The sequence below is a fragment of the Pogoniulus pusillus genome, chromosome 1, assembly GCF_015220805.1.
Source record: "Pogoniulus pusillus isolate bPogPus1 chromosome 1, bPogPus1.pri, whole genome shotgun sequence".
NCBI lineage: Eukaryota > Metazoa > Chordata > Aves > Piciformes > Lybiidae > Pogoniulus > Pogoniulus pusillus.
This window is the reverse complement of record NC_087264.1, coordinates 42,410,365-42,434,327: the sequence shown is the minus strand read 5'-3', so window position 1 is coordinate 42,434,327 and position 23,963 is coordinate 42,410,365. Positions and strand designations below refer to the sequence as shown.

Sequence of the window (23,963 nt, the reverse complement as noted above, 5' to 3'; positions counted from 1 at the left end):
CAATCTAGGAACAGCTCCAGTTCAGTCTGTCCCAAGCACTATGCAAGCAGCTTGCTTGTGGCTGGGCTCTAAAGTCCAGCTGCGATTTGTGTCAGAGAAAGCACAGGTTCAGACATCCGCTGATGTTCTCAGTGGCTGTGTTGCATGTGGGAACCAATAACTTTTCCAAGACCTGTGTCAGCGAGGAGAAATCCTGAGAACAGCTGGAGAGTCTTGCTGCAGGTACGACCTTGGCATGTGCTGGGATGGACTGTGGTGCTGTCTGGGTGGTGGTTCTTGTTCTAAAACCTTATGCTTGTTCTTTGGGGCTAAGATGTGGGATGAGACAGAGCCTTTCAAGTCATCTCAGGCTAACGAAGCAGAAGATGAGGCCTTGTTACATCTGATGGAGGCACTAGAAAGGGCTGGCAATAGACATGTACAGCCATGTGTTACAGTTTTAAGACTAGGGGCCTAAATTGTAAATAGAGAATTTGAGAGTATGTCCCAAAAGTGAGCTGAACAGAACACAAGAGAGAAATTCATCTCATTTCATTGGGTTGTTACTTTATCATATGAAGTTCAGAGTGTTCTCTCTGACTTGCTTGCTTTTCCCACTGACTTCCTCCCTCTGGGCTTTGCCTGCTCTGCACCCATCACTTGTTTGGGCTATTGGTAAGACTGGGAGCAGGGAAGAGACAATATTGTCTTAGCTGACAACATTTAACTGCACTTTCTTCATATCACTTCAGGCAGAACTTATTAAATAACGCTTTTCTGACAAATATTGAAGGCATGGAAACTAGGATTTTTATTGAGAAACAGAAGATGCTTCAGAGATCTTTATTTGGTTGGGAACTCACTGACTGTCACACATAAGTTGTTTTTTTAACCAGGCCCATCCAAATGTGATGGATAAATTAACCCTGTTATTTGAAGTCTGGCTAGCTTAAGGCCCTTTGTAGGTGGTGATTGAGACTCCAGGTTGCTAAATATTCATCCATCATAGAAAAAACTCTCACCAAATGAACATCAGTGGTGAAATAGAGATTCTCTCCTTGTTGCATGGCTGCAGGGTCACTTGCAGCAGACAAGCTTCTTGGTGAGCTCTGAAGACCCAACCAAGAGAGATCGGCCTGCAGCATTACAGCAACTGGTCATATAGAAACTGTCATCTGGCCTGTAAACCCTTACATAAAACAAGGCAAGTGGGGAGAATGGTCCTCCAGAGAGATGCTTGCAAGAATAAAATCCTCTTCCTAATCATCTCAGGGCAGAGAAGGAGGAGGGATTATTAAATAGCTTTTTATAGGTCTTGAAAACTGGCCAGATCCCAAGGCCCAGCTGTTTCAGCTAAAGGCTTTAACTCAGCCTGCATAAACTGGAGCCAGGCAGCTGAAGCTGATGAACTCCCTGCATGTTTATTCATGGTTGAGGCTTCTTGCTCTGTGTCACTCTGATGCTGGCCTTTACCATGTAGGAACAGTGATGGGCAGCAGCCAGTGTCCTTCAGTGACACTTTGGGCAGGCAGACTGGTCCCAGCCAGGACATAATGGTTTGTGTTTCACCTGCATGTGAGAGAGCATAAGCAACCATGCTGCCAGTGTCTGGGGTGCTGGTCAGATGGCTCTGCTGATTCCATGGACTCTTGAGTCATTTTCTCCTTATCACAGCAGACTTGGATGAGCAAGGGTTGGAGTGCTTTTACACCCACACTCAGCTGGTAGCTCAGGCTGATGTTGCATCTCTCTGCTGCTTCCCATTGCATGTGCTGTTTATCTGCTTCGTCACTCAGCCTGCTATCCAGAAACCCTGCATTGGCTACAGCCTTGTCCCTGCCGTCCCTCTTCTCAGGTAAAGTGAACCACAGCATTTCAGAACATGCTGTAGTCATTTGGGCAAGCACAGCTCACATGTTCTAGCTGAGCTGGAGCTCTTGCTGCCTCTCCTGATTGTATTGTGAAATGCCATTGCAAACCTTGTCACAGTTAGTCACTTCTCCAAGCCTCTAACTGCTGGTCATGGAAACACTTTAGAGTTTCACCTTTTTTGTTTGTCTGGAGGAAGTTGGAGACTGTGGCTCTAAACCTGAAAACATGATCAAAAGGAGTTAAGGGAGTTCCAGATTAAGCACAATGCTGGCATGGAAACCCTGCTCCTGCCAGGGCTTCAGATTACCACTGCAAGATAATCACTTGCGAGACAAAACAGAAAACCAGGTGTGAAAAAACTGCCTGGACATGAGTAAGGCATTTGGCTCTGTCCCACACGACAGAGGTGTCCCTGCCTATGGGGGGGTTGGAACTGGATGATGTTTGAGGTCTCTTCCAACCTAAACCATTCGATGATTCTGATCAAAAAAGCAAAAGCAGTAGACTGCATTTCACCTCAAGCTGCTGTTGTAAGTCTTCCAAGTGCTATGACTGCAAGAGTAGGACCTGTACCCCCTGCTCATGCTCCTTGTGAGCATCTAGACCCTGCAGTCAGACCAGTCCTGTGACTGGCCTCAGTGAGAGGCCAAATGTGATGCTGCAGACAAGGGCATTTACTAGCAAAAGGTTTGCAGATCTTGCAACAGATAACAGCTTCCTCCTCTTTATCAGCTAAAACTAGTTTCTCCCTCATCAGCTACACTTCAGTGATGCTGGCTGTTGATTGCAGGGCTGAGGGAGAGCAGATAAACAGTGGGGATGCAGAGGAGGGGAGGGGAAGATACTGCTTTAAGGAAGCTGCCTGCAGTGTGGGGGAACTTGAACCTTGATGTATTCCTGTGCCACTGCAGTTCTGGTATGACCTATGACCCGTGGATTAGCTTTAACACAAGGCAACGAGGGCCCCCCATCAAATAGGAAGAACTAAGATGGGTATGGGAAAGGAGTCTTTATGAGTGGGATATTCCATGCGGCTTCCTCCGAGTTTCCTTCATGCAGGACCCTAAAACCCCCCGTGCTGCGTGGGCAGCCGCGGCTCTGGGCACCTGCTCCACCGCAGCAGGAGCATCCCTGTCCTGGCTTCCCGGCGCTCTCCTTGTGGATGCCTTCACGTTCAGGTTGAAGCAACTGCTTTGCCGCAGTGCCATCGTGAGGCCGCAGGACCAGCGCTCCGCCCGGAGCCCGTAGAGGAGTGAGGCGATGGGGACAGCCCCAGCGGCGCTGCCAGACCCTGCAGCTGGGCAGGCAACATGCCTCTGCAGTTCCCCAGTAGAAGCTCTTGGTTTCAACTTGGTAGCAGTTCTTCCGAGGAGTTGTGCTCGGTGGTCCCCGTGCCTGTATGATTCAAGGTTGGGTCTTGGGTCTGAGCTGGTGATAATTCTGTTGGTTAGGAGTGCAGTGGGTAAGAAAATCCTCCAAGAGAAATCTACCAGTGTACAACTAAAGCTGGACTGGAAATAGCATGCGTGGAGGGGGTAGTAATGCATGCAAAGTGGGTGTATGAAATGATGCAGTATGTGCATCCCTCACCAGTTTCTCTGGTTGGTGCCCCAGAGGTCACCCTTTCTTTCAGGAGTGCTGCTTTCCACGTATCTGCCCTCAGTTTCCAAAAAGATACAATTTCCCTTCATGACATAGCAGTAATTCTGAGGTAAATAAGAAAGCAGCAGCTGAGATATTCTTTCTGAGCGAGACTGTGGTCCAAAAATCTTTTTACCTTGCCTCAGGCACATCTATTTCCATGTGTGCTGTTCCTACTGCCAGCTGCTGCCTCCATCTACTGCAATTTCATGATACACTTCTGCTTGCTCTTCTTGTTCTTGTGTCCACAAATGCTCTTAAAGGAGGCTACAGTGTCTATCACAAACGTTTGTGTGACTTCATATGCAGTCTGTAAGGGAATGAGAGATAGAAAATACAAGGTATACACTAGAATTGTTACTGTTCATTTCAGTACCTCTGACATAAAATGGTCTTAGATCAGAGGTTTCAAATAAATCAGCTCTAAGTGATCACCAATGCATTTTTTTAAAGTAGATTTGGCAGATGAGAACATCTCTTCACACCTGTGTGCACACTGGTAAGTGACATTTAGTTTGGTTTGTCCTGCAGGGAAAGTGACAGTCAACACTGAATGGCTGGTGGTCATTTTCTGTGCAGCCCTGAGCAGCAGCATGTGTCAGAGCTTGCCTCACCAGAAGGCACTGAAATGACTCCATGACCTCTGTTTGCCTGAATGCTGCCCCATCTCTGCAGAAAAACCTCCTGACCGTGGCTTGTGTGAAAGTTCTGTCAGCAAAGGTTTTGCCTCTCCAGTGACTCAGAGGAGTAAGTAAAAGGTTGAATGTTAAGGTGCTGCTTGTCCAAGCTTCCTCTTTGCTCTGAAACTTGTCTTATCCCTCACCTGAAGGTGCTGAACTCGTTATGTGTTGCCCTTAGGACCTGGCAGTGAAGATTGTCTTAGATGATGTTTTAGCAATGAAAGATCTGAACTGTAATTCCTGAGTTATTTTGTCTCTGGTTCTTGTCTGGCGACTTATCAGGGCTGTTTGATGCCACTCATCAGAACTGGAGTATTGGGTGCAGAAAAAATGTTCCTGTGGGAGTATCTAGTCAGGACAGTTGTTGCAGGTAATGATTTTAGTCCATGGATTGGGCTAATGAGGAGATTAAGTAAGAGAAATGCTGTTTGAGGGAAAGGATTCCCACTTGTGCAGGATTCTTCTAAGCCATTAAGCTCAGTTTTGCTCTGCATGGCAGAGTAATGCCTGGTTCACTTTAGATTCAAGTATCTGGCTCTGTTTCTCAGAGACTCTAGAAAGAGGTCTGCAGCCAGACAGTGAGAAAAGCAATTATTTGTTAAATTGTTAGCAAGCTGCTTTGGACTGCTGTTGCCCATAAATGTTTCCACTTGTCTTCTCTTCCCAGAACCGTCCCCTGGCTTGACTTAACAGCTGCACAACTGAGCAAGTCTCCCTTTAGCCAGCTGCTAGAAAAGAGCGAGCTTGTCCAGTGCCATGCTGGTTTACAATACTAGGCACCCTTTGAAGGCTGGCCTACAAATCAATGTGGGCTGATTGGCACCCAGACATCTCTTAGTTCAGCTGTAGTGGAGCTTCGTGCAACACTGGATGCCTAGTCTTCATTCTCTACAGCTGCTTTCAACACCTGCTCAGAAATTCCAGAGGAAACTGCTGGCTGATTCTAAGTCCTCATAAACTATCATAGTATCATAGTATCATCAGGGTTGGAAGAGACCTCACAGATCATTGAGTCCAACCCTTTACCACAGAGCTCAAGGCTAGACCATGGTGGGCAGAGTCCAATGGGATGGGGTTCAATAGCTCCAAGTGCAGGGTGCTGCACTTTGGCTACAACAACCCCATGGAGAGATACAGGCTAGGGTCAGAGTGGCTGGAGAGCAGTCAGACAGAGAGGGATCTGGGGGTGCTGATTGATACCTGCCTGAACATGAGCCAGCAGTGTGCCCAGGTGGCCAAGAGAGCCAATGGCATCCTGGCCTGCATCAGGAATGGTGTGGTCAGCAGGAGCAGGGAGGTCATTCTGCCCCTGTACTCTGCACTGGTTAGACCACACCTTGAGTACTGTGTTCAGTTCTGGGCCCCCCCAATTTAGGAGGGACATCGAAGTGTTTGAGCGTGTCCAGAGAAGGGCGACGAGGCTGGTGAGAGGCCTTGAGCACAGCCCTATGAGGAGAGGCTGAGGGAGCTGGGATTGGTTAGCCTGGAGAAGAGGAGGCTCAGGGGTGACCTTATTGTTGTCTACAACTACCTGAGGGGTGGTTGTGGCCAGGGGGAGGTTGCTCTCTTCTCTCAGGTGGCCAGCGCCAGAACGAGAGGACACAGCCTCAGGCTGCGCCAGGGGAGATTTAGGCTCGAGGTGAGGAGAAAGCCATGGCTGAACGCTTTGCTGAGATCTCATGTCAGGCATCTGACAGGACTGAGGAGTGCAAGAACCATCACTATTCACTCTTGGGCTCTAGAATATTCCAACTCATAACCCTAGGTATCGGATCACAGGATGTTAGGGGTTGGAAGGGATCCAAGGAGATCATTGAGTCCAGCCTCCCTGCCAGAGCAGGACCACACAATCTAGCACAGATCACAGAGGAATACATCCAGACAGGCCTTGAAAGTCTCCAGAGAAGGAGACTCCACATCCTCTCTGGGGAGCCTGTTCCAGTGCTCTGTGACCCTTACAGTAAAGAAGTCCTCCCTTGTGTTGAGGTGGAACCTCTTGTGCTGCAACTTACACCCATTGCTGCTTGTCCTATCACCGGGAGCAAGTGAGAATATTTGCTTCAACAAGTTACACTCTCTAGACTGCTCAGTAAGCTTACAGCTCTCTGGCTGCCTGAGTCTTCCTTTATTTTGGTTTGAATTTGCTTATTATATAGTTACCCTGACCTATGAACTGCTTCAGTTCCCGTGGGTTTCAGTGGCAGTTTCAACATAAAATGGAATTATAAATCAAATTACAGTTATTTTGTAGTGGCTTACAACTTTGGTGTAAACAACTAAACAGTACTGAGCCCACACTTTTAACTTTTTTTTTTCCACAGGGGATACTGAGGAAGCCATTGATGCCAGAAAAAATGGTAATGACAGAGTCAGAAGCACTCTTTCTGTTGGGCCAGGCTTCAATCAGCGTTTATTCATACTGCCTTGATGGTGACAATGCACCACCCCCACCACAGGCTATGTAATATTCCTTTCAAGGGAAAAATAGGTAACTGGATATTCTGTCCAAATACATCCAGGACAAAGTATTTTTTTATTCCCTACGTCTCTAGTTCAGCTTAGAGCACGCTCTTATACTTCCTGCTGTCATCTTTAGTGCCTTTCAGTAGTGTTTACTATGATAAACCACTGCCTAGTTTTCTCTCACAGGAAATGATTTCTGTGGTGAGGCCAGGGATCAGTTGTGCATGCTGTAACTAGGCTCCTTTTCTAACAGTGATTGCTGACAGCAGTTGGCACCACACCTGTACACCACTTATCACATCTTACATCTGGGCTTTACAGTTAGCCTAGGCTGCAGACACTAAAACCTGGGAGAAATCTGCTCACTTGAGCTGTAAGCAAGTTGTTATCAATCCCTGGTAATTAAGACACAGCTATGGTTTTTATTTTTGTCTTTTTAATCAACTGTGAAGCAGAAGTGAAAGACAAACAGTGGTACAATCTGATTTATAGCTTCTGCTTCACCCACTTCCTGGAAACAAACAAAGGACTGGAGAAAACAGCCAACGTGGGGATGTGTTTACTGTCATCAGATGGCAAAGAGCTGCAATGACCTTTTCTGTGATTTGGAAAAGGTAGAGGTATACCTCCTTGGACAAACTGCAAGGTAATAAGGATACAATCTGCTGGGCTTCTTCCAAAGGTGGAAGTGCAGTGTGAGATTCTAATCCTGCCTCTGGGTGCCCTGCAATACAGGGAGAGCATCTGCTTTTATCTCAGTCTGGGCTCTTTGCAAATGAGGAACTGTAGTATAGGGCTCTAGTCCTGCTTCTTGGATAAACTGGGAGAAAGTGAGGTTATCTGCTTTCTTTCCTGATCGGGACTTCTGCTCTAGGAAGAGACTCATATTGTCTCTGTATGGCAGGGCAATGGATCTGTTGAAGAGAGGCTCCTCAATCCCCAGCAGCTCTCGCACGTGTTGTGAAATCTCCTGAAATACAAGACAAAATATCAGAGGGTTTCATTTCATAGGGCAATAGCTAATACCATCATTCTGTGTTAGAGCAGCAGGAAAAAGAACTGAGTTTCTAAGTTTTGGAACAGTTTCACACTTGAAATTGCAACTGAAGAGGGATCTGAACCCATTAGCCCCATCTGACATTTTAAAAGCAGAGCATATTGCTCAGCCTCCAGGTTTACTGGAGGCATCACATCTGATCTCTTAGTGGCACAAATGGCTCTGCTTTCCTCTTTGCACTTGCAAAAGTGACAAGTTAGAGGTGAACAAGCTAGAGACTGTTCTGCCTAAAGCAAAAACTGGTGTTTGCTAAGTTACATTGTCAACAACAGAGAATATAGGCAGAAGAGTTGTAAAGACTAACTAAACCAATAAGCCATATTGCTCATTAAGAAAGTGATGGGTGACTGAGGCAACTGGGCAGTGAAAAGAGCCTTGCCATTATTTTTGAAGTTACTTCTGAGAGTGTAACCTTCCAATTTGACTGAAACTTGGAAACGCAATTCACAAGCTTTTGCTGATCTTTCACAATGTTTGCTCAAAACCTTTTCCCAACTCCAGCCTTATTTTGAAGAGCAGTACCCTGCCTTGTGTGATAACAAAAGAACACTGGGCTAGTCTCTTCAGTGGTTTAGATATGTAAAATACTAATACAGTAGAGTTAAAACCAGCACTAACTTCACTTGTCCATGCTGTGTAGCTTCCACATAATTCACTCTCTAACCAAGTGCCATTCCCCCTGCAAGAAGTGTCTTTCTTGCTGAGCTGATGCTATCACATTTATTTCTATAGTAACTATCTCAGTTTCAACTGCTCACAGCCTTTCACTGGTATTTCTAGTTGGGAATCTTATGTACCAAGGATTCTGGCCTTAATTTGTATCTGCTCTACTACACATTTCCTGAAAGACCCAAGGAGCCACATCTCACACAGAGCTCTGCAGACTTGGATATTATCAGGACTAAAGTTCTCTATGACACAAACAACTAGCAGGATAGTGAGTGATCTCCCAAGAAACTCTAGGTTCCACTGAATTCTGTGAGATGCCCCAAATTCACTTGCAAGCTATGGAAAACACTACAGAGAGGCTCATTTCAAAGCCTGCTGCAATATGCTGGCTATTGCTTATCCTGTCTCTGAGGAATGTCCTTTTCTGCAGGTGGAAGAATAGATTACAGCTGTCATCTCTAACCCATGGCTTAGTGTTTCTCAGCAGCTGAACTACCACCACACATAATACTTACATCCCAATGTGAGGTTTACAAGCCTGGGAAATTATTGACATCTTTGGAACAACCCCAAGCAGTGCTACAGGCTGGGGACTGAGCGGCTGGAAAGCAGTCAGGAAGAAAGGGACCTGGGGGTACTGATAGATAGTAGCTGAAGATGAGCCAGCAGTGTGCCCAGGTGGCCAAGAGAGCCAATGGCATCCTGGCCTGCATCAGGAACAGTGTGGCCAGTAGGACAAGGGAGGTTATTCTGCCCCTGTACTCAGCACTGGTCAGGCCACACCTTGAGTACTGTGTCCAGCTCTGGGCCCCTCAATTCAAGAGAGATGTTGAGGTGCTGGAACGTGTCCAGAGAAGGGCAACAAGGCTGGTGAGGGGCCTGGAGCACAAATCCTATGAGGAGAGGCTGAGGGAGCTGGGGTTGTGCAGCCTGGAGGAAGCTCAGGGTGACTTCATTGCTGTCTACAACTGAAGGAAGGTTGTAGCCAGGTGGGGGTTTGCCTCTTCTCCCAGACAACCAGCAACAGAACAAGGGGACACAGTCTCAAGTTGTGCTGGGGAAAGTATAGGCTGGATGTTAGGAGGAAGTTGTTGCCAGAGAGAGTGATTGGCATTGGAATGGGCTGCCCAGGGAGGTGGTGGAGGCACTGCCCCTTGAGGTATCACATGTCTTCAAGAAAGGACTGGATGAGGTACTTAGTGCCATGGTCTAGTTGACTGGATAGGGCTGGGGGATAAGTTGGACTGGATGATCTTGGAGGTCTCTTCCAACCTGGTTGATTCTATGATGATTCTATGATTTGGTAAACACAAATGACTACAAAGGCTGTATCTGCTTGTATTAGAAATACTCTTCAATGGCTGTTGTCTGAAAAACTAAATTTAGTGTCTTCTCCTTCAACTAACAGGCAAAGTCATGGCACTAGTCAGTAATATATTTAATGTCAAGCAAACAGTTAAGATTGTGCAGCCAGGCAGAACTGTAGGGAAATTGCCTTTTGATGCTTTAGAATAAAACAAATAGCATTCCTGCTCCAGTCACTGGAGCACAAAGATTTTGCTTTCTTCCTGGTTATTTGAACTTCTACCTCGTGTCCTCTGGGGAAAGCAACTTTAAATTAACATGCAAAACAAACAATACGACTAAATGCAGCCTTCTGTGGTTTCCATTAGCAAGGGGAAGAGGGTGCTAAAATGTCAGTCAGCTTGTTTATTTTCTGAACCTCCAAGAAGCTTCGGAATGCCAGTCTGTAGCCCTGAACTTCACTCTAGTTAGATTAACTATCAGAAAATATGTAGGTTTGGAAGGAAAATGACCAAATACAAGCCCAAGGAATGAGGAAGAGAGAGATGCTGTTTGTGTTCAGCAAAGGAAGAAACAACAAGCTCCTTTCTGCTGCCCGAGATCAGTGGCTCGCCTGCTGCAGGTTAAGATCTGGGTAGATTTTTTCGAAGTACTCCACATCGGTAAGTGAAAAGTTACTGAAAAGAAACTCTGACGAATGCAGAGGCTTCATTTCAGTTTAAGAGAGGGACACTCATCTCGCTAAACAATTCCACGTGGCAAGAGAAGCAACATACGCTTCTAGGTAGGCCAAGTACTTCTGGCTGCCCAGTTTTGGACTCATTCCTCGAATCCCAGCAATCGGATTGGCAATACCCAGCTCGCTGGCTGACGGAGAAGTGCGGAGCCGGGCTCCGGCGGGCTAAGGCTAAGGGGCTCCGGACCGGGCGGACGGGCACACCTGCATGTGGCCGAAGTCCGTGACGCCCATGGCGGGCAGGCTGGAGCAGTTCACCAGGACGAGGCGGCGGCCGGTGATGCCGTTGTGCCTGAAGCACTCCTGAGCGGAGAAGCAGAAGGGCAGGAGGGTGGGCAGCGTGCTCGGCCCCGCGGCACACGCCACTCTCGCTCACACACACACAGAGCTCGGGGCCATCGGTTCAGGGGACCGCCCGCCCGAGCCGGCAGCGCCGCACCTCGTACTGGGCAAAGCCGAGCTGCGCCACCCACTCAGCCACCTCCGCCGTGCTCCAGGAGAGGGCAGGACAGGAGAACCGCGGCCATCCCGCGAGCTCAGGCTCCGCACCCTCCTCGGGTTCCGGACCCTCGGCTGCACCCGGCCCCGCCGACCCCGAGCTCGCCTCCATGGGCGCCGCCGCCAAGACAACGCGTCCTTCCGGACTGCCTATGGCAACCGCTGCCTCCGCCGCTCCCGCCCTGCCAATAGCCTGCGAGGCCACCGGCGTCCCACGCCCCCTGGCTCTGCGGAACTTCGCGATTGGTTGTGTTGCCGAGGGGGAAGCTGAGGCGAGAGCACCTAGAGGCCGCCGCCTCCTCTCTGCCCGATCCGTACGCGCCGCTTGTGCTTCGTGTCGCTCCGCCCACGCAGTCACTCGGGTGTTTCCGCTGACAGCGCCGCAGCGTTTCGGCCCCACTCGGCTCTTTCCGCTGACGGAGCCTGAGCTCTTCGGCCTCACTCGGCTCTTTCCGCTGAGGCGGGCTGCCGCCTTCGGCTCCGCGCTGGCCGCCCGCCCGCTCAGTCCTGCCCATGTCGGACGGGCTGGCTGCTGCCGCCGGCTCTCGCTTCGAGCCCCCGGCCACCGGGACGCTGGGCGCCCGCGGAGGCCCCGCACCCCAGTGCCCCTCAGGTATGGCTTCGGCAGGGGAGGGGCACCGATCTGGTCGCGGCGGGCAGCGAGAGCGGTTCCTCGCCCGTGCTCTTCCCTCCTGGCGATAGAGAGCGCCTGCAACCCGTCCCGGGTGCCTGAGAGGTCCCCCACAGCAGCCGGTCGGTGCTGCCCACGGGCAGCGGGACGGTGACTGAAGGGCCGCCGCGATGGGGCGGCAGGCCCCGGGGCGCGTATTTTAGTGCTCTCCTTGAGAGCAGGGCGAGTGCCATGGGTGTCCTTTTCCGTGGTGGGTTTCCTCGTTTCTGCAGGAGAAGCTTTATTTCTGCGGTGACAGTTCGCTTTGGTAAAAATACTGCTTACGAAGAGCAGCATCAGGAGTTGTCCCTTGGATAGCAAGTGCTGTATCGGGCGGGTTGGCTGCTCCACGGCGAGGGGCCGGCCGTGGTGCCCAGGCATACTCCTCTGTAGCTGTAACCCGCGATGTGGCCCAGGCCCCCCCCTACCCCCCAGCACCCAAAACTGCAGCTACAGTTCCAGGCGTTTTTTTCCTGCAGGCCGAAGACCGAAGATTAATGCAGTTTTATTAGAAATAGAGTGCTTGCCTCCGTGAAAGAGACTCCCGTGGAGCCGGGCGCAGGGCTACCCCGACCTGCGGTCCATGTCGTGAGTCGGCGACCTGGTACCGTACTGCCCGTGGGCTGGAGAAACCTCCCAGCTTTAAACTGGCTCCCCGAAGCAGACATCAGCGAGCTGATAACGGTGTGTCACCAGAAAGCTGCAAACGCTGGAACTTGCTGATGCCCGGCTCGCTGCCTTCGTGCGATCGGACAGCAGGGCTGCGGAGCGCGTACCGCAGCCGTATGAGGACAGCGCTTTCCCGGAGTTCGGGAGACTCGGGGGAGACCAGGAGCCATCTTTGTAGACAGTCCTATTAGCAGTGAGCTAGGAATTTCCATCTCGTCAGAGCCCTGTGGGAACTGCGCGATTGCTTTTTGCAGGGCTTTGTCAGCCCAGTTTTACGTGATGCAATTTGGCCTTGTTCTGTCCTTCTAAAGCTAGGAATAGTGGTGCTTGAAAGAACTCTGCTTCTGAGAGTAGTTCTGCATGGGTTTTGTTCTTTCAGTCCTAAAGTTAAGACAATTACAAATGTTTGCTCCGCAAGGTGCTCGATACAGCTCATAACGTGAAAAACGGGTTGGTGTAGCTCTTTGTTCCGTGGCCATGTGACGTTGTCAGTGTTTGGTGGCTGTAGTTTTTCCTTTTCTCTGTGTGTTCTAAAACCCAAAATTTGTTTCACCTTCTGTCTGTATATTCTATTTGTTTTTAGAAAATGATGGCTCAGCCCGAAAGACAGAGCCTGAAGATCAGCTAGTTGATTCTTTGGAGTCCAATACTTCTCAGAACAGGTGGGAGAATCTTTTTTCTGTATTGTGACCCATATGCATGACAGCCTGTTACACCCTTGTGGCCTCCTCTGTGTGGTAGTTGATGGTGTGCAGATGAAGAGACTGGACTGAGTTGCTTTGTGACAGAATATACTGGAATCAATATAGGAAGGGCTGTTCATACAGGCCTAAGGGTTTTTTCAGAGGTTGTGGAGTGAGGAAGTTCAGAAGGTTATGAAGAGAGGTAGTGAAGTGAGTTCATGGTTCAGCTATTGAAATCACAGAATCCTTCCGTTTGGAATGAACCCTGCAAGGTTTTGCAGATTCTAATGAACTCTAAGCAGGAAATTTTCTCTATCCTGTCCAAAGAATGTTTTAATAATTGGGCTTTCCCACTGCCTATAATTCTGGTGGAAGCTGAGTAAGAAAACACATTTTACTGTCTTCTTGGCAATATTTTGGGCTTTTTTCTTCACTCTGTTTTCTGTGCCCCTTCTTTGTTAATGCTGCTAGTTGACCTCCTTATTAGATGTTTGACTTGTTATCTGTTGGGTATCTGCCTGTGGCCAAGTCATTGCATTGGTTACAAGAACTAAGACCATAGACAGTGGAGTTGCATTTGCTGTCATACATTTGTTACACAGGACATAGTTTCAAAAATGTGTAAGTTAATTACATCAGACAGTAGCTATACCCCAACCTCACTGAAAAAGAGCAGAAAAAAAGATCTAGGAAAAGCTCAAACAAAACAAATTAAAAAACAAACAAACAAACAAAAAATCCCACAACCCCCCAAAACAAAAAACCAAACAAAATCCAATTAAATCCCAACAACAACAACAAAAAAAACCTGAGACAAACATAAACAAAACAAGGTTTATTTGAGGTGAAAAAACAAACCCTGACACTGACAAAAAAAACTAAGTGGAAAAAGAAAAACGTTTGTGCCACCTACAGAAGATTATTCTGACTGGTGATGGTCAGTCAGCCTGCTTCTCTCTTTCTGTTCTCTATGGCAGTGGGTACCAGTTTAAAGTTTGTTTCATGGTGTCATCTCTTCACAAATACAAAAGGAATGGTGATGAAGTGGATATAGATCCCTTCTGGCCTCTGCTTTCATCATTCCTCTGACCACAAGCAAGGGAATGGGCATTCTTGCCCATTCTTTCTCTGCTATGTACCTTTTTGTTCTAACATGCCCGCAGAATCACACACAGAGTCACAGAATGTCAGGGGTTAGTGAGTTGCTGTTATTGTGCTGCTGTTGTATGTTTTATGGTTTGCTTCTCTGTGCAGCACATTTGAATATGGCAGAGACAGCTGGGTGCTCCCCAGTATCTCTTGGGATTGCTAACAGGAAAAGTATAACAGGCCACTTAAAGGGGAGCATTCTCAGGATGGCTGTCAAAACTGTTTGGAATTCTTTTACTGATCCAGCTGACTTCTGATGGAATATGCTGAATGGCTCTTAGTAGCTGGCATAAAGAAGTTGTTCTTTTTTGAGCAGAAAAGTTGCTGCTAATTTCTGCACTTAGTACAGTGCTGATGAGTTGGCGTGCTGTGGGGCAAGAGCAGAGAACTGCTGCTGTCTGAAGGGTGGTAAGTATGGACTATCTACAGCTGAAGTTGCTTCCTCTGGCTCACATGAAAATCAGGCACGTAGAGATGAGGATGGGACTGGGGTGCAGAGGGTTTTTTGTGCAGTTGACAGATGCTGACCACAGAAGCATTTCCCCTTCAGTCTGAATTTGAGTCCAGAGCAGAGTGATTCTTCTTCTGGCTGTGCCCTGGATGCAAGTAATTTAGTGCTCTGTTCCTCTGAAAGGTCACAGGTTGGGGTGCTCTTGAATGCTGGCATGACAGAGGATTTGAAAGAAAAAGCTGGCACTTTGAAGGACCAGGAAGTGTCTGAACTAGAAGAGAAGCTGCCTGACCAAATCCAGTCACTCAGAGAGGTAGGCGGGTGTACCTTACATCTGAAGGCAAGGGCAGTGGTACAGCAATAGTTCTTCCACTTCACTGTTGTGCTTATGGCTATGGATCTAAAGCTTGAAGTGTTGTGTTAAAACAAAAGTAGTATTTCCATAGATTCCATTGTGATGTGTTCTGTGCATTAGTTGGAGGTCACTGTTATCAGTCTGATTTGCAAAATCCTGCTGGTGACTTTGGCTTGTCCTCACTTCCTTGCAGTTGTTGAGTCACTAAGTCTTCTGCTTCTTGTCTGAGGCTTTTGGGAATTGCCTTCTCACAGCTTTATGGAAGGGGGAACTGAAAGTGACTGCTCCCTTTTGTTTCTTTTGGTGAGCAGCCAATTTGAACTATAGATAGTCAGGAGAACTTGTGCAATTGGCACACAGCTCATGAGCTGTGACTTTCCCCATATGAGGAGAAAGGACTGGCTATAGTGAACCAGATGGACTTGTAACTAGAATGCAGCAAATGACAGTTTGTTTGTGGCTGTAGTCTAGGTGCATATGGAGCTGAAAGGGTCTCCATAGCGAGATTCAGCTCTTGGGAATTCTTTCAAGTCAGCTAAGTCTGTGTGGCTGTTGCTTTGTTGAGAGATGATAATTAACTCTGAGGCAGATGCAAAGATGTGCTTGCCCAGGGACTCCTGGTGAAGCCAAGGGGTGTGCAATTTGTGAGAATAATAGAGCATTCAACTTCAGAGTTCATAACTTCAGTGCATTGAGAGAAATAATGCAGAGAGGTGTCTCTGAGCCAGACATTTTGTTTTAACTACTAGAAACTTCTGCAGGTTCTTGGCTTCAGAAAGATGCCTGAATTACTAATGAGTCGTTTTAAACACATCTGAGGACTTTCTTACCACCGTGACTTTTATGATGATGGTTTTTATGGTTTTTGTGCAGAAAGCTGCTAAGATAACCAACTACCATGTTCCTCAAGGAGCAGGGGATATAATCATGATTCAGTCAGATCACACCGGTGCTGTGGATATCCTTTCAGCTGAGCTGGAGACTGCTGACCTCCTTGGAGAGCAGAGGAAAGGTGAGTACTGAGGCCCCTCCTTAGATGCCTACTCTGGCTAGAAAAGAGCAGAGGTTGTCTTGGAGACACTGCTAATTCCTGATGGGGATTTGGGTTCCTGGCTTGCAAGTGGGAAAACTTCACAACCAAAGCTTCTGAGAGCAGACTTCACAATGTAAAAACCTTATTAGAAATCTCTCCACTATTTTCAGGTAACAGTTTGTCAGTAGTGAAAAGCCAGGTGAGCCTGTGATCTTTTCCACTGTTTCAGCTCAGCCTCCCCCTCTGGCTCCACCCACTATGTGGACCACTGAGAAGATGAAGGAGTTCAAAGCCAAGATGGGAAAGGAGAAGAATGGTCAGATGGTGGTGAAGCGAGGCGAGGTGGTGACAGTCCGTGTGCCTACTCATCCTGATGGGAAATGCATTTGCTGGGAGTTTGCTACAGATGATTATGACATTGGATTTGGAGTCTATTTTGACTGGACCACAGTTACTAGCACTGCCATTACTGTTCAGGTCAGTGAATCCAGTGATGAGGAGGATGAAGAGGAAGAGGATGAAATTGAAGGTTAGTGCAGAACTTCCAAGGGTTGATTTGTGGTGCTTGTTGCCATGCTACTGAGAGCGTCTGTCAGATGCTGCAATTTCTGTCTACTTTGTTTACACAGAGCATTTCTTATCTCTACAGCCTTTTGGGTTCTTGGTTAGGTTATAATGAGAAAGCATGTAGCCCTTCCTGCTGCAGCACATTTCAGTGACTGTCCTTCTCCAAGAGTGTTCTTAAAATAAAACCAGAATTCACTTGTTCAACATTTTAGTTGATAAACAGATCAGAATCTGAATTTTTAACTTGACTGCTTTTCTTAGACTCAGAAATTTCTGGTCATGAGTAGAAGCAAAAATGTTGGGGGTTTTGTGTGCATGTTTTGGTTTGTTTTTTTCCCCCTAAGTTCTTATTGGTTGTTTTTTGTTTGATTGGCTTTGAGTGGGTTGGTTGGTTTGGTTTTTCTCCCATTACATTAGTATCTCATGCTGACTGCACGTGAGAGGACTGATGCCTGGCTTTGTACTTGTGGAACATACAGTGACATTGTTCTGTTGCATCAGTGTATATATGAGCAGGGTAGCTGGGGGGTTAGTATCAATTTAATTTTGCAGACTGTATGAGGAATCCTCTTGGAGAAGAGTTGATGGCACAAACACAGCGATGCTGTAGCTAAGAAGTTTCCCACCTTTCCTTTGCTTCAAGTCTGGGTCACTGTCATGCGTGTAAAAGCAGTGAGGCATCTAAAAGTTAAGTCTAGGGAGAGACCAGGCCAGTGGGCAGGTAGATTCTGTCCCATCAGTATTCCCAAGAGAGCTGTTTCTCAGCAAGTCCTTTATTGTGATAAGGAAAGATGGACTTTTTGGGCATTATTTGCTGGAAGGTCAGAGCAGATGCTACGGGTAATGCTATCATAATTAGCCTTCTGTGCACCTGCCTGCCTCTGCCCCATTCTGGTGTTGATGATGTTTTTCTGGATGGCTTAACTGGCTCTAGCCTACTTACTTGTCTCTTCTTTCCCCTTCAGGACTTGCCCCTGTTGGTGATGTGGAGAGAGGCTCCAAAAGCTATCTGCGGAACCGCTACAGCGAGGTCATGCCTGTGTACCGGAGGAACAGCCATCGGGAGGTGCAGGCAGGCAGCCATGAGTACCCAGGCGAGGGCATCTACCTGCTGAAGTTTGATAACTCCTACTCTCTCCTTCGCAATAAGACTCTATTCTTTCATGTCTATTACACTAGCTGAAGAAACAGAAGGGGGCAGGGACAGCAGGCAGGTAATGGTGAGTGCAGCAAGCTGCCACCCAGCCCTGATACTGCCTGATGGGCACCCTCGTGTGACAGAACTAAGGCACAATTCTGCTGGCTTCTCTTCAGACACTGTTTTCTCCCCACACTTTTCTTCCCTGCTGTCCCAGTGGAGAAAGGTAGCTATGACCACCTGTTTGTCCACCAGTAGCTGCATTTTCTGTAAAACTGTGGGAGATCTAATCTGTGTGGGCATCAGGCTGGACCTTCATGTCACAGCTGATAAATGCCCAGAGGCCAGGTTCAGGTGGTCTTGATTTCAATCCGTTGCACTGGTACGAAGGAAAATGAAAATAATGTTGGTTTGTTATTATTCCGTGAATACCTTTTCTGACTCTCCTGTTGCATCTCCATCACTAGAGGGCAGCTGTCAGCTGCAGTGAGACAAAAGCACAGTTGGCATGTCTTTTAACCACCCTTGACTTCATCACCTGCCACCAGTATGAGTCACCAGCAGCCAGTGCTTCCTTCGCTCCTGTGGCTGGGGGTGCATCTGGCCAGTGGCAGTCCATGCTGCAGTGGCAAGGCTACGCCACAACAGGGAGGCCCCAAATGGCAGTCACAGTTTGTAGCTGAACAGGGGTTGGGGGGGAATGTGCACACCTAGGAGCCTATAAGAAGGTTTTCCTACAGATTAAAAATTGGGTGTTATATCTGTTGATTGTAGGGATATGTGTGATGATTAATACTTGTGTGACCACCAGAAGTTACTCCTATAATCCAGATGTGAAGCAGAAGAATTTATTTACTGCTGTGCTGAATAAATACAGATGTATGTAGCAGCCTGGTGGTTCACTGGTATTGCTGCCAGATGGGTAATATGATGTGTGGCAAGGAAAAGGCTCCCAAGAGAAGTACAGCTTGTAAGCTACTGTTGCAAAGATATTGTTAGAAAGAACACCTGAGTTCAGAAACTCGAAAGGTGTGGGATTTAACCAACCCCTTCTGTGAAGCAGAACCAGCAAGGCCATTGCTAACCCTGACCACATGGAAAAGGATGGAGTTCCATGGCATGTGCTGGTGGCTAGCAATGGCATTAGTGATCATCTTCTGCTCAAGTACTAGCAGAATTGAACAGGGATTAAGTTAATCCTTCAGAGATGAATTTTAAATCACATTTATCTGTAACGGTTGTTTATTTTAATACTTTGAACTTGGAGTCATTCCCTTTTCTAAGAATACTGCTGTATTTATATTTTGATACCTCTTTGCTGAGAAACAGTACAGCTGTTGGCATACTGATTTCAGTAAAGCTCTGAGTTTTGTTTTTAAATCCTCTAGGTAAAGCACCTCTGCTTGATCCATTCCCTCTATTGAGAGGAAATGATGGACTAAATTATTTTGGAGTAATTGAAGCCAAAGATTTCACTCTTGTAGGAGGGCTACATATTTCCTATTTAAGGCTGCAGTATAATGCTGTGCACTTTGCCCCATATTCAAGCTCTTCTGCTTACTTGCTTGCTGCCCTAGAGAGCTTAATAGGTCAAAACTGTGAGAGCTGCCGGTCTATGAAAGAGCAGGCCAAGATGGGAGCAGGAGGAGCAGAAATACACAACCTGTTGGTTGGAGCATAGTGAGAGCAGGCAGGGTGCACAGCCGGTTAGGTTAAAGAGCAGAGTTGTTGCTGGTTTGGGCCCTGAGTCTGGGAGCAAACAGATGCCTTTTGCAGTAGAGAGTGTGAGTTGCACACCTAGGCAGGGAGAACTGCAAAGCTGCCTTACTTAAGCAGGGAACACCACAGGACAGCCTTGCAGGGAGACAGAACAGCAGAGTTTGGTACCTGTCAGAGTCAGATGCTCTTTCATTTAGCAGCTTGGGGAGGATTGTTCCTTCCTTTAGCCTCTCCTGGGGGAGATTAAAGACCATCCTGTGACCTTTGTACAAGCACTTGAATCAGGCCTGAACAACTTGGGCAAGACGCTCTCCTTTTCATACTTTTCTGTTAAGTTCCTGGATACTGAGTAGAAGAACATAAAAAGGCCTTTTCAGTCTCACCACAATGTCAGCACTGCCCCACTCAACGACTTTGCTCCATTGCCTTGGTCTATAGACCTTTGTATGCACTTGGTGATTAACATGTGATGCACTGTCTTGTCACTCCACTCTTTGTAGTGAAGATAAAGGAAAGTCTGACCCGTACATAACAACAGGTATTCTAGATGTATTGATCCTCAGTTGCATAGCTTATTGGAGGCTGGCAGGTTATCTCCACTAAAAACTATTTCCTTTATAGTGTGGCCTCCCTATTGCTAACTCATGGCTACTTCCCTCTCCTGGCTGGGTACTGCTTATGTTAAGGTTCAAAATGCATTTTATCATGTTATAAGAAGTTGGTAAGACTTGCCTCACAAACCATTCATGGCCACATAAATAGCACATGGCAGTTTTCAAGCCATTAGTTAATGATTTTAATAAAGTTGCAGTGGAGGTGGTAGTCTGTTGCTCAGTTCTATCTTTCTGAAGTGTGGGTCAGCCTTTAGTAAGGCTCAGGTCACTTGTTTGGCGCCATGTCTGTCTCTTAAGTCTCACTGACTTAAGCCAAATAGCAGCACTGAATGTGGTGTCATTCCAGACAGCATGCACCTCGTCTGCAATTGCTGTGTGCCCATAGATGGGTCTGCTGCAGTGGAACTGAAAGCATTCAGTGTGTGTTAGTTCACTGCTTAACTTCCCCAGAAGTATCTCGTATCTCTTACGGAGTATTTCAGCTATAGCAAACACAGAAGCTTCACAGTGATACAGGATAATTCCTCCTTTTATTGTTTTGGTTATCTCTTGTTCTTTAATTTCCACATGACACAAGTCTGTTGTTCCTCAGGTACACAGCATTCATTTCCAAGTGACAGCTTCTCTTCAGATGGTATGTAGTTAATTTTCTGGCAAAGCCAATAGGTTGGCTGCATGACTAGTGATTAACAGCAGCCATTCCCATTTAAAGTAGAGCCTGTGGTTGGTTCAAAGAAGTAATTTATTCCTAATACATCCTTTTTTTAGATTGGTGTATCTCCTAGATTTGCATTCAGTTCTGCTATCTGACTGAGGCAGTGATGGAACTTTATTATTTTAATTGCAGACCTCTGGAATTAAGCCACATGTTTAGAAAGCAAGATAAATTTAAAAGGCAGTTGCACTCCAGAGACAGAAATTAATCCTTGGGAAAGGAAAAGTCCTTCTTTGTTTCTGTAGGAGGAAGATTTCTGATAAGTGTGTTTTTCCTCTCTGTAAATTGTCTAGAAATTCAAAAAGCTAAATCAAGAAAGAAGCTTCTTTTGCACTTTAGGTTTGCTTTTGTGAAAGCACAAAATTGTTTCCCATTTTCTTTGGAATATAATTCAGATCTAAAAATAAGACTTCTCTGTTCAGTCTGAGATAGAAGACAATCCTGTAATGCAGGATGTGTATGAAACTTAGCTTGTGTAATTGCTTACTTACAATAATAGCAACTGTGTTTGGGGCATTTCTTTTATGTCAAACAAAGTCATAAGCACTCCATTGTTTTTTTTCTCTTAAGGTGTGATGTAGTAGCAGGAGTTGAAAATGTTTTTTACTGAAGACAGAGAGTTAAAATTGTTTCAGTTGGGGACTACTTGGACTGATTCAACTCAGAAACTCTTTGGAGGCCTGCATTGTGACTTGTGAAACATTACCAGTGTCAGACATATGCTAATAGCAAATTAATGCTTGGGACCCATTTAATAGTGACAGATGATTGTTAGTAGCGAGCTGTTTAAATGAACAGGTAAGGTGAAAATTCCTAAGACAAAGAGCTTAGTTGTTGACTTCAGGTACTAAGAAAAGAGTTGAGTTACTAGGCAACTGAGCATAAAGGACAGCCACACACCTTTCATTTTGGCTTCACCCTGCATGCTTGCCTGCTGTAGCTGTGCACACATGTAACCTTCATCTGTGGCTCAGTTATTGTGGTGCTGGACCTTGTGAGGTGGGTTAGGGATCACATGTCTACTTTCTGAAAGACTTGTTCATTCTTGTGGGGAATCAGAGTAGAGGTACTTACATAAGTTCACTTCTCTCCCCACTACTTACACTCTTCCTTTTTGTCTCACTACCCCTACTAAGGCCACTGTACAGAGGATTTATTACAAGGTGCCATAGGACCAAGGAGTGTGAAACAAAAGCCATACATGTCAATCCAAGAGACTTCTTGTTTCTCTGCCAATTGGAGTAGAGGAGAGACACTTCCTAAAGTCAGACAAGGAGAGCCCCTATAGGCTGCTTCTGCAGATTTAAGCTGTTAACCAGACTGCCTTGTTGCTGTAACATTAGTTCACATTTCCTGGTGCCATAAGACCTTTGCCTTGTAAAATCTTAGATATTGCTGTCAGATACTGAGGGACATCACTGAGGGCTAATCCTTTTTATATGCTCATGATAAGCCCAAGGACCAGAGGAACATCAGACATACAGAGAAAAGCATTCTTTGTGTCCATCATTTTCTCCAAAAAGTGTCTGAATCCAGTGTTGTGAGTGGGTGTGCTTATGTATATATTGAGGTTGGATAAGAGACCAAAGCAACAAAAGAGAGTTTTTTTATCTACAGGTATGAAAGCAAAGTCTGTTTCTCCTTTTCCTGTAACTGGGAAAATACTGGATGTGACAGTATCATGTAGATGTAGCAGAAGATCTCAATGAAAAACTGGGAACTGATCATGTTCAGTACATTGGTAAATTAAGACTGTGGAAAAAGCCAGTTTAGCAGGTGTCAAAGTGCTGAGTGATTTAAATAAGTTAATTTGCAGTAAATACCAACTAAAAGTTTTAGAAGGTAAATAAAGCTGCAGAGTTCAAATACATCTTGCTAGGTGGGGAGTTTTCTCTGGAGTTATTCTATGTTTGCCTCCAAAGAATCTCTGGCAGCCTAATCTGAATCACTGGTGCTGAAGACCCATAAGGCTGAGTGGATGGTGAATCTAACTCCCCTTGTCTTTTTTGTGTTCTACTCTGCTTTTACATGTTCTTTCTCAGAAGGTCTGTCACAGGAAATGTACCCTTTATCAGGTAGAGACAGAGGAAGAATTTTGTAATCTTTCAGTGAGAGTTATCTGGTATAAGCCCATCTGGACTGGTGAGTCAGGTCCCATGGGCAAGAAGCTGGATCCTAGCCCTAAAGCTCAAAGCCAAGAAAGCTTTTCCAAGTAATGAAGTTTAGGAGCTGCAGTTGGAAATTAAAAATAATTCAAGATGGTCACCCTGCAACCTCCAGGATGCCCTAGTAGCTACCTTCTCTACTCAGAGGGAAACAGTCTGCTCTCAACTCACTGCTCCAGGCTGCTAGCATAGTATTTCAATGGGGAGCATCTTGTAGCTGGTCATACCTTTTACAGACCTGTATTCTTGTGAATTGTGAGGGTTGTCCGTCGGTCCTTATCTATGTGATGTGAATATCTTTGATGTCCTGTGGTTTCAAAATAGAGTTCTCAGTGCCAGCTATTTGGGTTTTTTTGTGTTCTAAATGGAGGATATTTCAACGAAATGTGGCACTGAACCTCTTGCTGAAGAGCACATAAGACTATAGCGAGATCACATTGCTTCAATGCTTGGTTTGTGTTACTTATATTTGTGTTACGGCTGATTTATAATAGTATATTGGAATTTATTCTCTTTAAATAAACTTTTCACTATGCAACCAAAACCTTTGTTTTCTTGTTTTAAGTGAGTGCCTTGATATGAAAAACCCAACTACAGACTTTCCAACAAGACAAGAACACAATTATGCTTAGCTCTGTGAGCAAAGAAGAGGTAAATATGCAACGGACTGAGCATTCTGGTTGCAAATGGACAGGGAAATACTCTGATGGTTCCAGCCGGGAAGATTTGTCCATTAACTTGACTGGCTTGGATATTTATTTTAATTCTTTATATTTTCTGCAGTGCCTGAGATTATACTCAATGCCTGCTGAAGTGGAGAGGAACAAGCAAATAGCCAAGCTCATATCACAAACATAAGTAGAACCTGAATCTGTTCCCTTCTTGTACTTCATATTAATACTTCCATTTACAGCTATTGTAGCCCCATTCCATTGCTTCCTCTTTCAATATGAAGGATTAAAAACGTGTCTTCAGTTATCAGGTCCTCATTAAATTACCGAGAGAAAAGTGTTTGCCCTTCATAGTTCCTGATAGCTTCTTGCCCATCAGCTTTATCTTACTATGAAGACTGAAGCCCTGCCATTGCTTTTAGTGGTGCTGGGGAATCAACGGCGGTTCTGAATGCGGCAGAGCA

The 23,963-nt window shown here is 46.2% G+C and overlaps 3 protein-coding genes across 3 annotated transcripts; 2 read left to right on the top strand and 1 right to left on the bottom strand.

Moving 5' to 3' along the window:
- Window positions 1–40: 40 nt before the first annotated feature.
- NOXRED1 (NADP dependent oxidoreductase domain containing 1) lies at window positions 41–4,948 on the top strand. Its single transcript, XM_064158471.1, is given in 6 exon segments — window positions 41–146; window positions 1,654–1,834; window positions 3,030–3,095; window positions 3,303–3,313; window positions 4,024–4,243; window positions 4,840–4,948. Coding segments are annotated over 6 exon segments (693 nt in total).
- A 2,103-nt stretch (window positions 4,949–7,051) lies between these two features.
- On the bottom strand, window positions 7,052–11,415 carry SAMD15 (sterile alpha motif domain containing 15). The gene is made up of 4 exons (XM_064157307.1): window positions 11,223–11,415; window positions 10,842–11,167; window positions 10,607–10,705; window positions 7,052–7,605 (listed from the first exon to the last, which is right to left on the bottom strand). The coding sequence occupies exons 1-4, from the start codon at window positions 11,413–11,415 to the stop codon at window positions 7,339–7,341; spliced, it is 885 nt and encodes a 294-aa protein (XP_064013377.1). The 3' UTR covers window positions 7,052–7,338.
- TMED8 (transmembrane p24 trafficking protein family member 8) lies at window positions 11,274–23,372 on the top strand. The gene is made up of 6 exons (XM_064150448.1): window positions 11,274–11,513; window positions 12,823–12,901; window positions 14,706–14,835; window positions 15,751–15,889; window positions 16,140–16,439; window positions 17,443–23,372. The coding sequence occupies exons 1-6, from the start codon at window positions 11,414–11,416 to the stop codon at window positions 17,658–17,660; spliced, it is 966 nt and encodes a 321-aa protein (XP_064006518.1). The 5' UTR covers window positions 11,274–11,413; the 3' UTR covers window positions 17,661–23,372.
- Window positions 23,373–23,963: the final 591 nt, after the last annotated feature.

What these genes read in the sequence shown, in the direction of transcription:
- SAMD15 (XM_064157307.1), bottom strand. Translation starts at nt 11,415, where the DNA reads ATGGGCAGGACTGAGCGGGCGGGCGGCCAGCGCGGAGCCGAAGGCGGC. An exon ending in AGCGACACGAAGCACAAGCG is followed by an intron (nt 11,168 to 11,222) that starts GCGCGTACGGAT and finishes CTCTCGCCTCAG; the next exon opens with CTTCCCCCTCGGCAACACAA. An exon ending in TCGGCTTTGCCCAGTACGAG is followed by an intron (nt 10,706 to 10,841) that starts GTGCGGCGCTGC and finishes TTCTCCGCTCAG; the next exon opens with GAGTGCTTCAGGCACAACGG.
- TMED8 (XM_064150448.1), top strand. Translation starts at nt 11,414, where the DNA reads ATGTCGGACGGGCTGGCTGCTGCCGCCGGCTCTCGCTTCGAGCCCCCG. An exon ending in CCTTGGAGAGCAGAGGAAAG is followed by an intron (nt 15,890 to 16,139) that starts GTGAGTACTGAG and finishes CCACTGTTTCAG; the next exon opens with CTCAGCCTCCCCCTCTGGCT. An exon ending in GGAAGAGGATGAAATTGAAG is followed by an intron (nt 16,440 to 17,442) that starts GTTAGTGCAGAA and finishes TTTCCCCTTCAG; the next exon opens with GACTTGCCCCTGTTGGTGAT.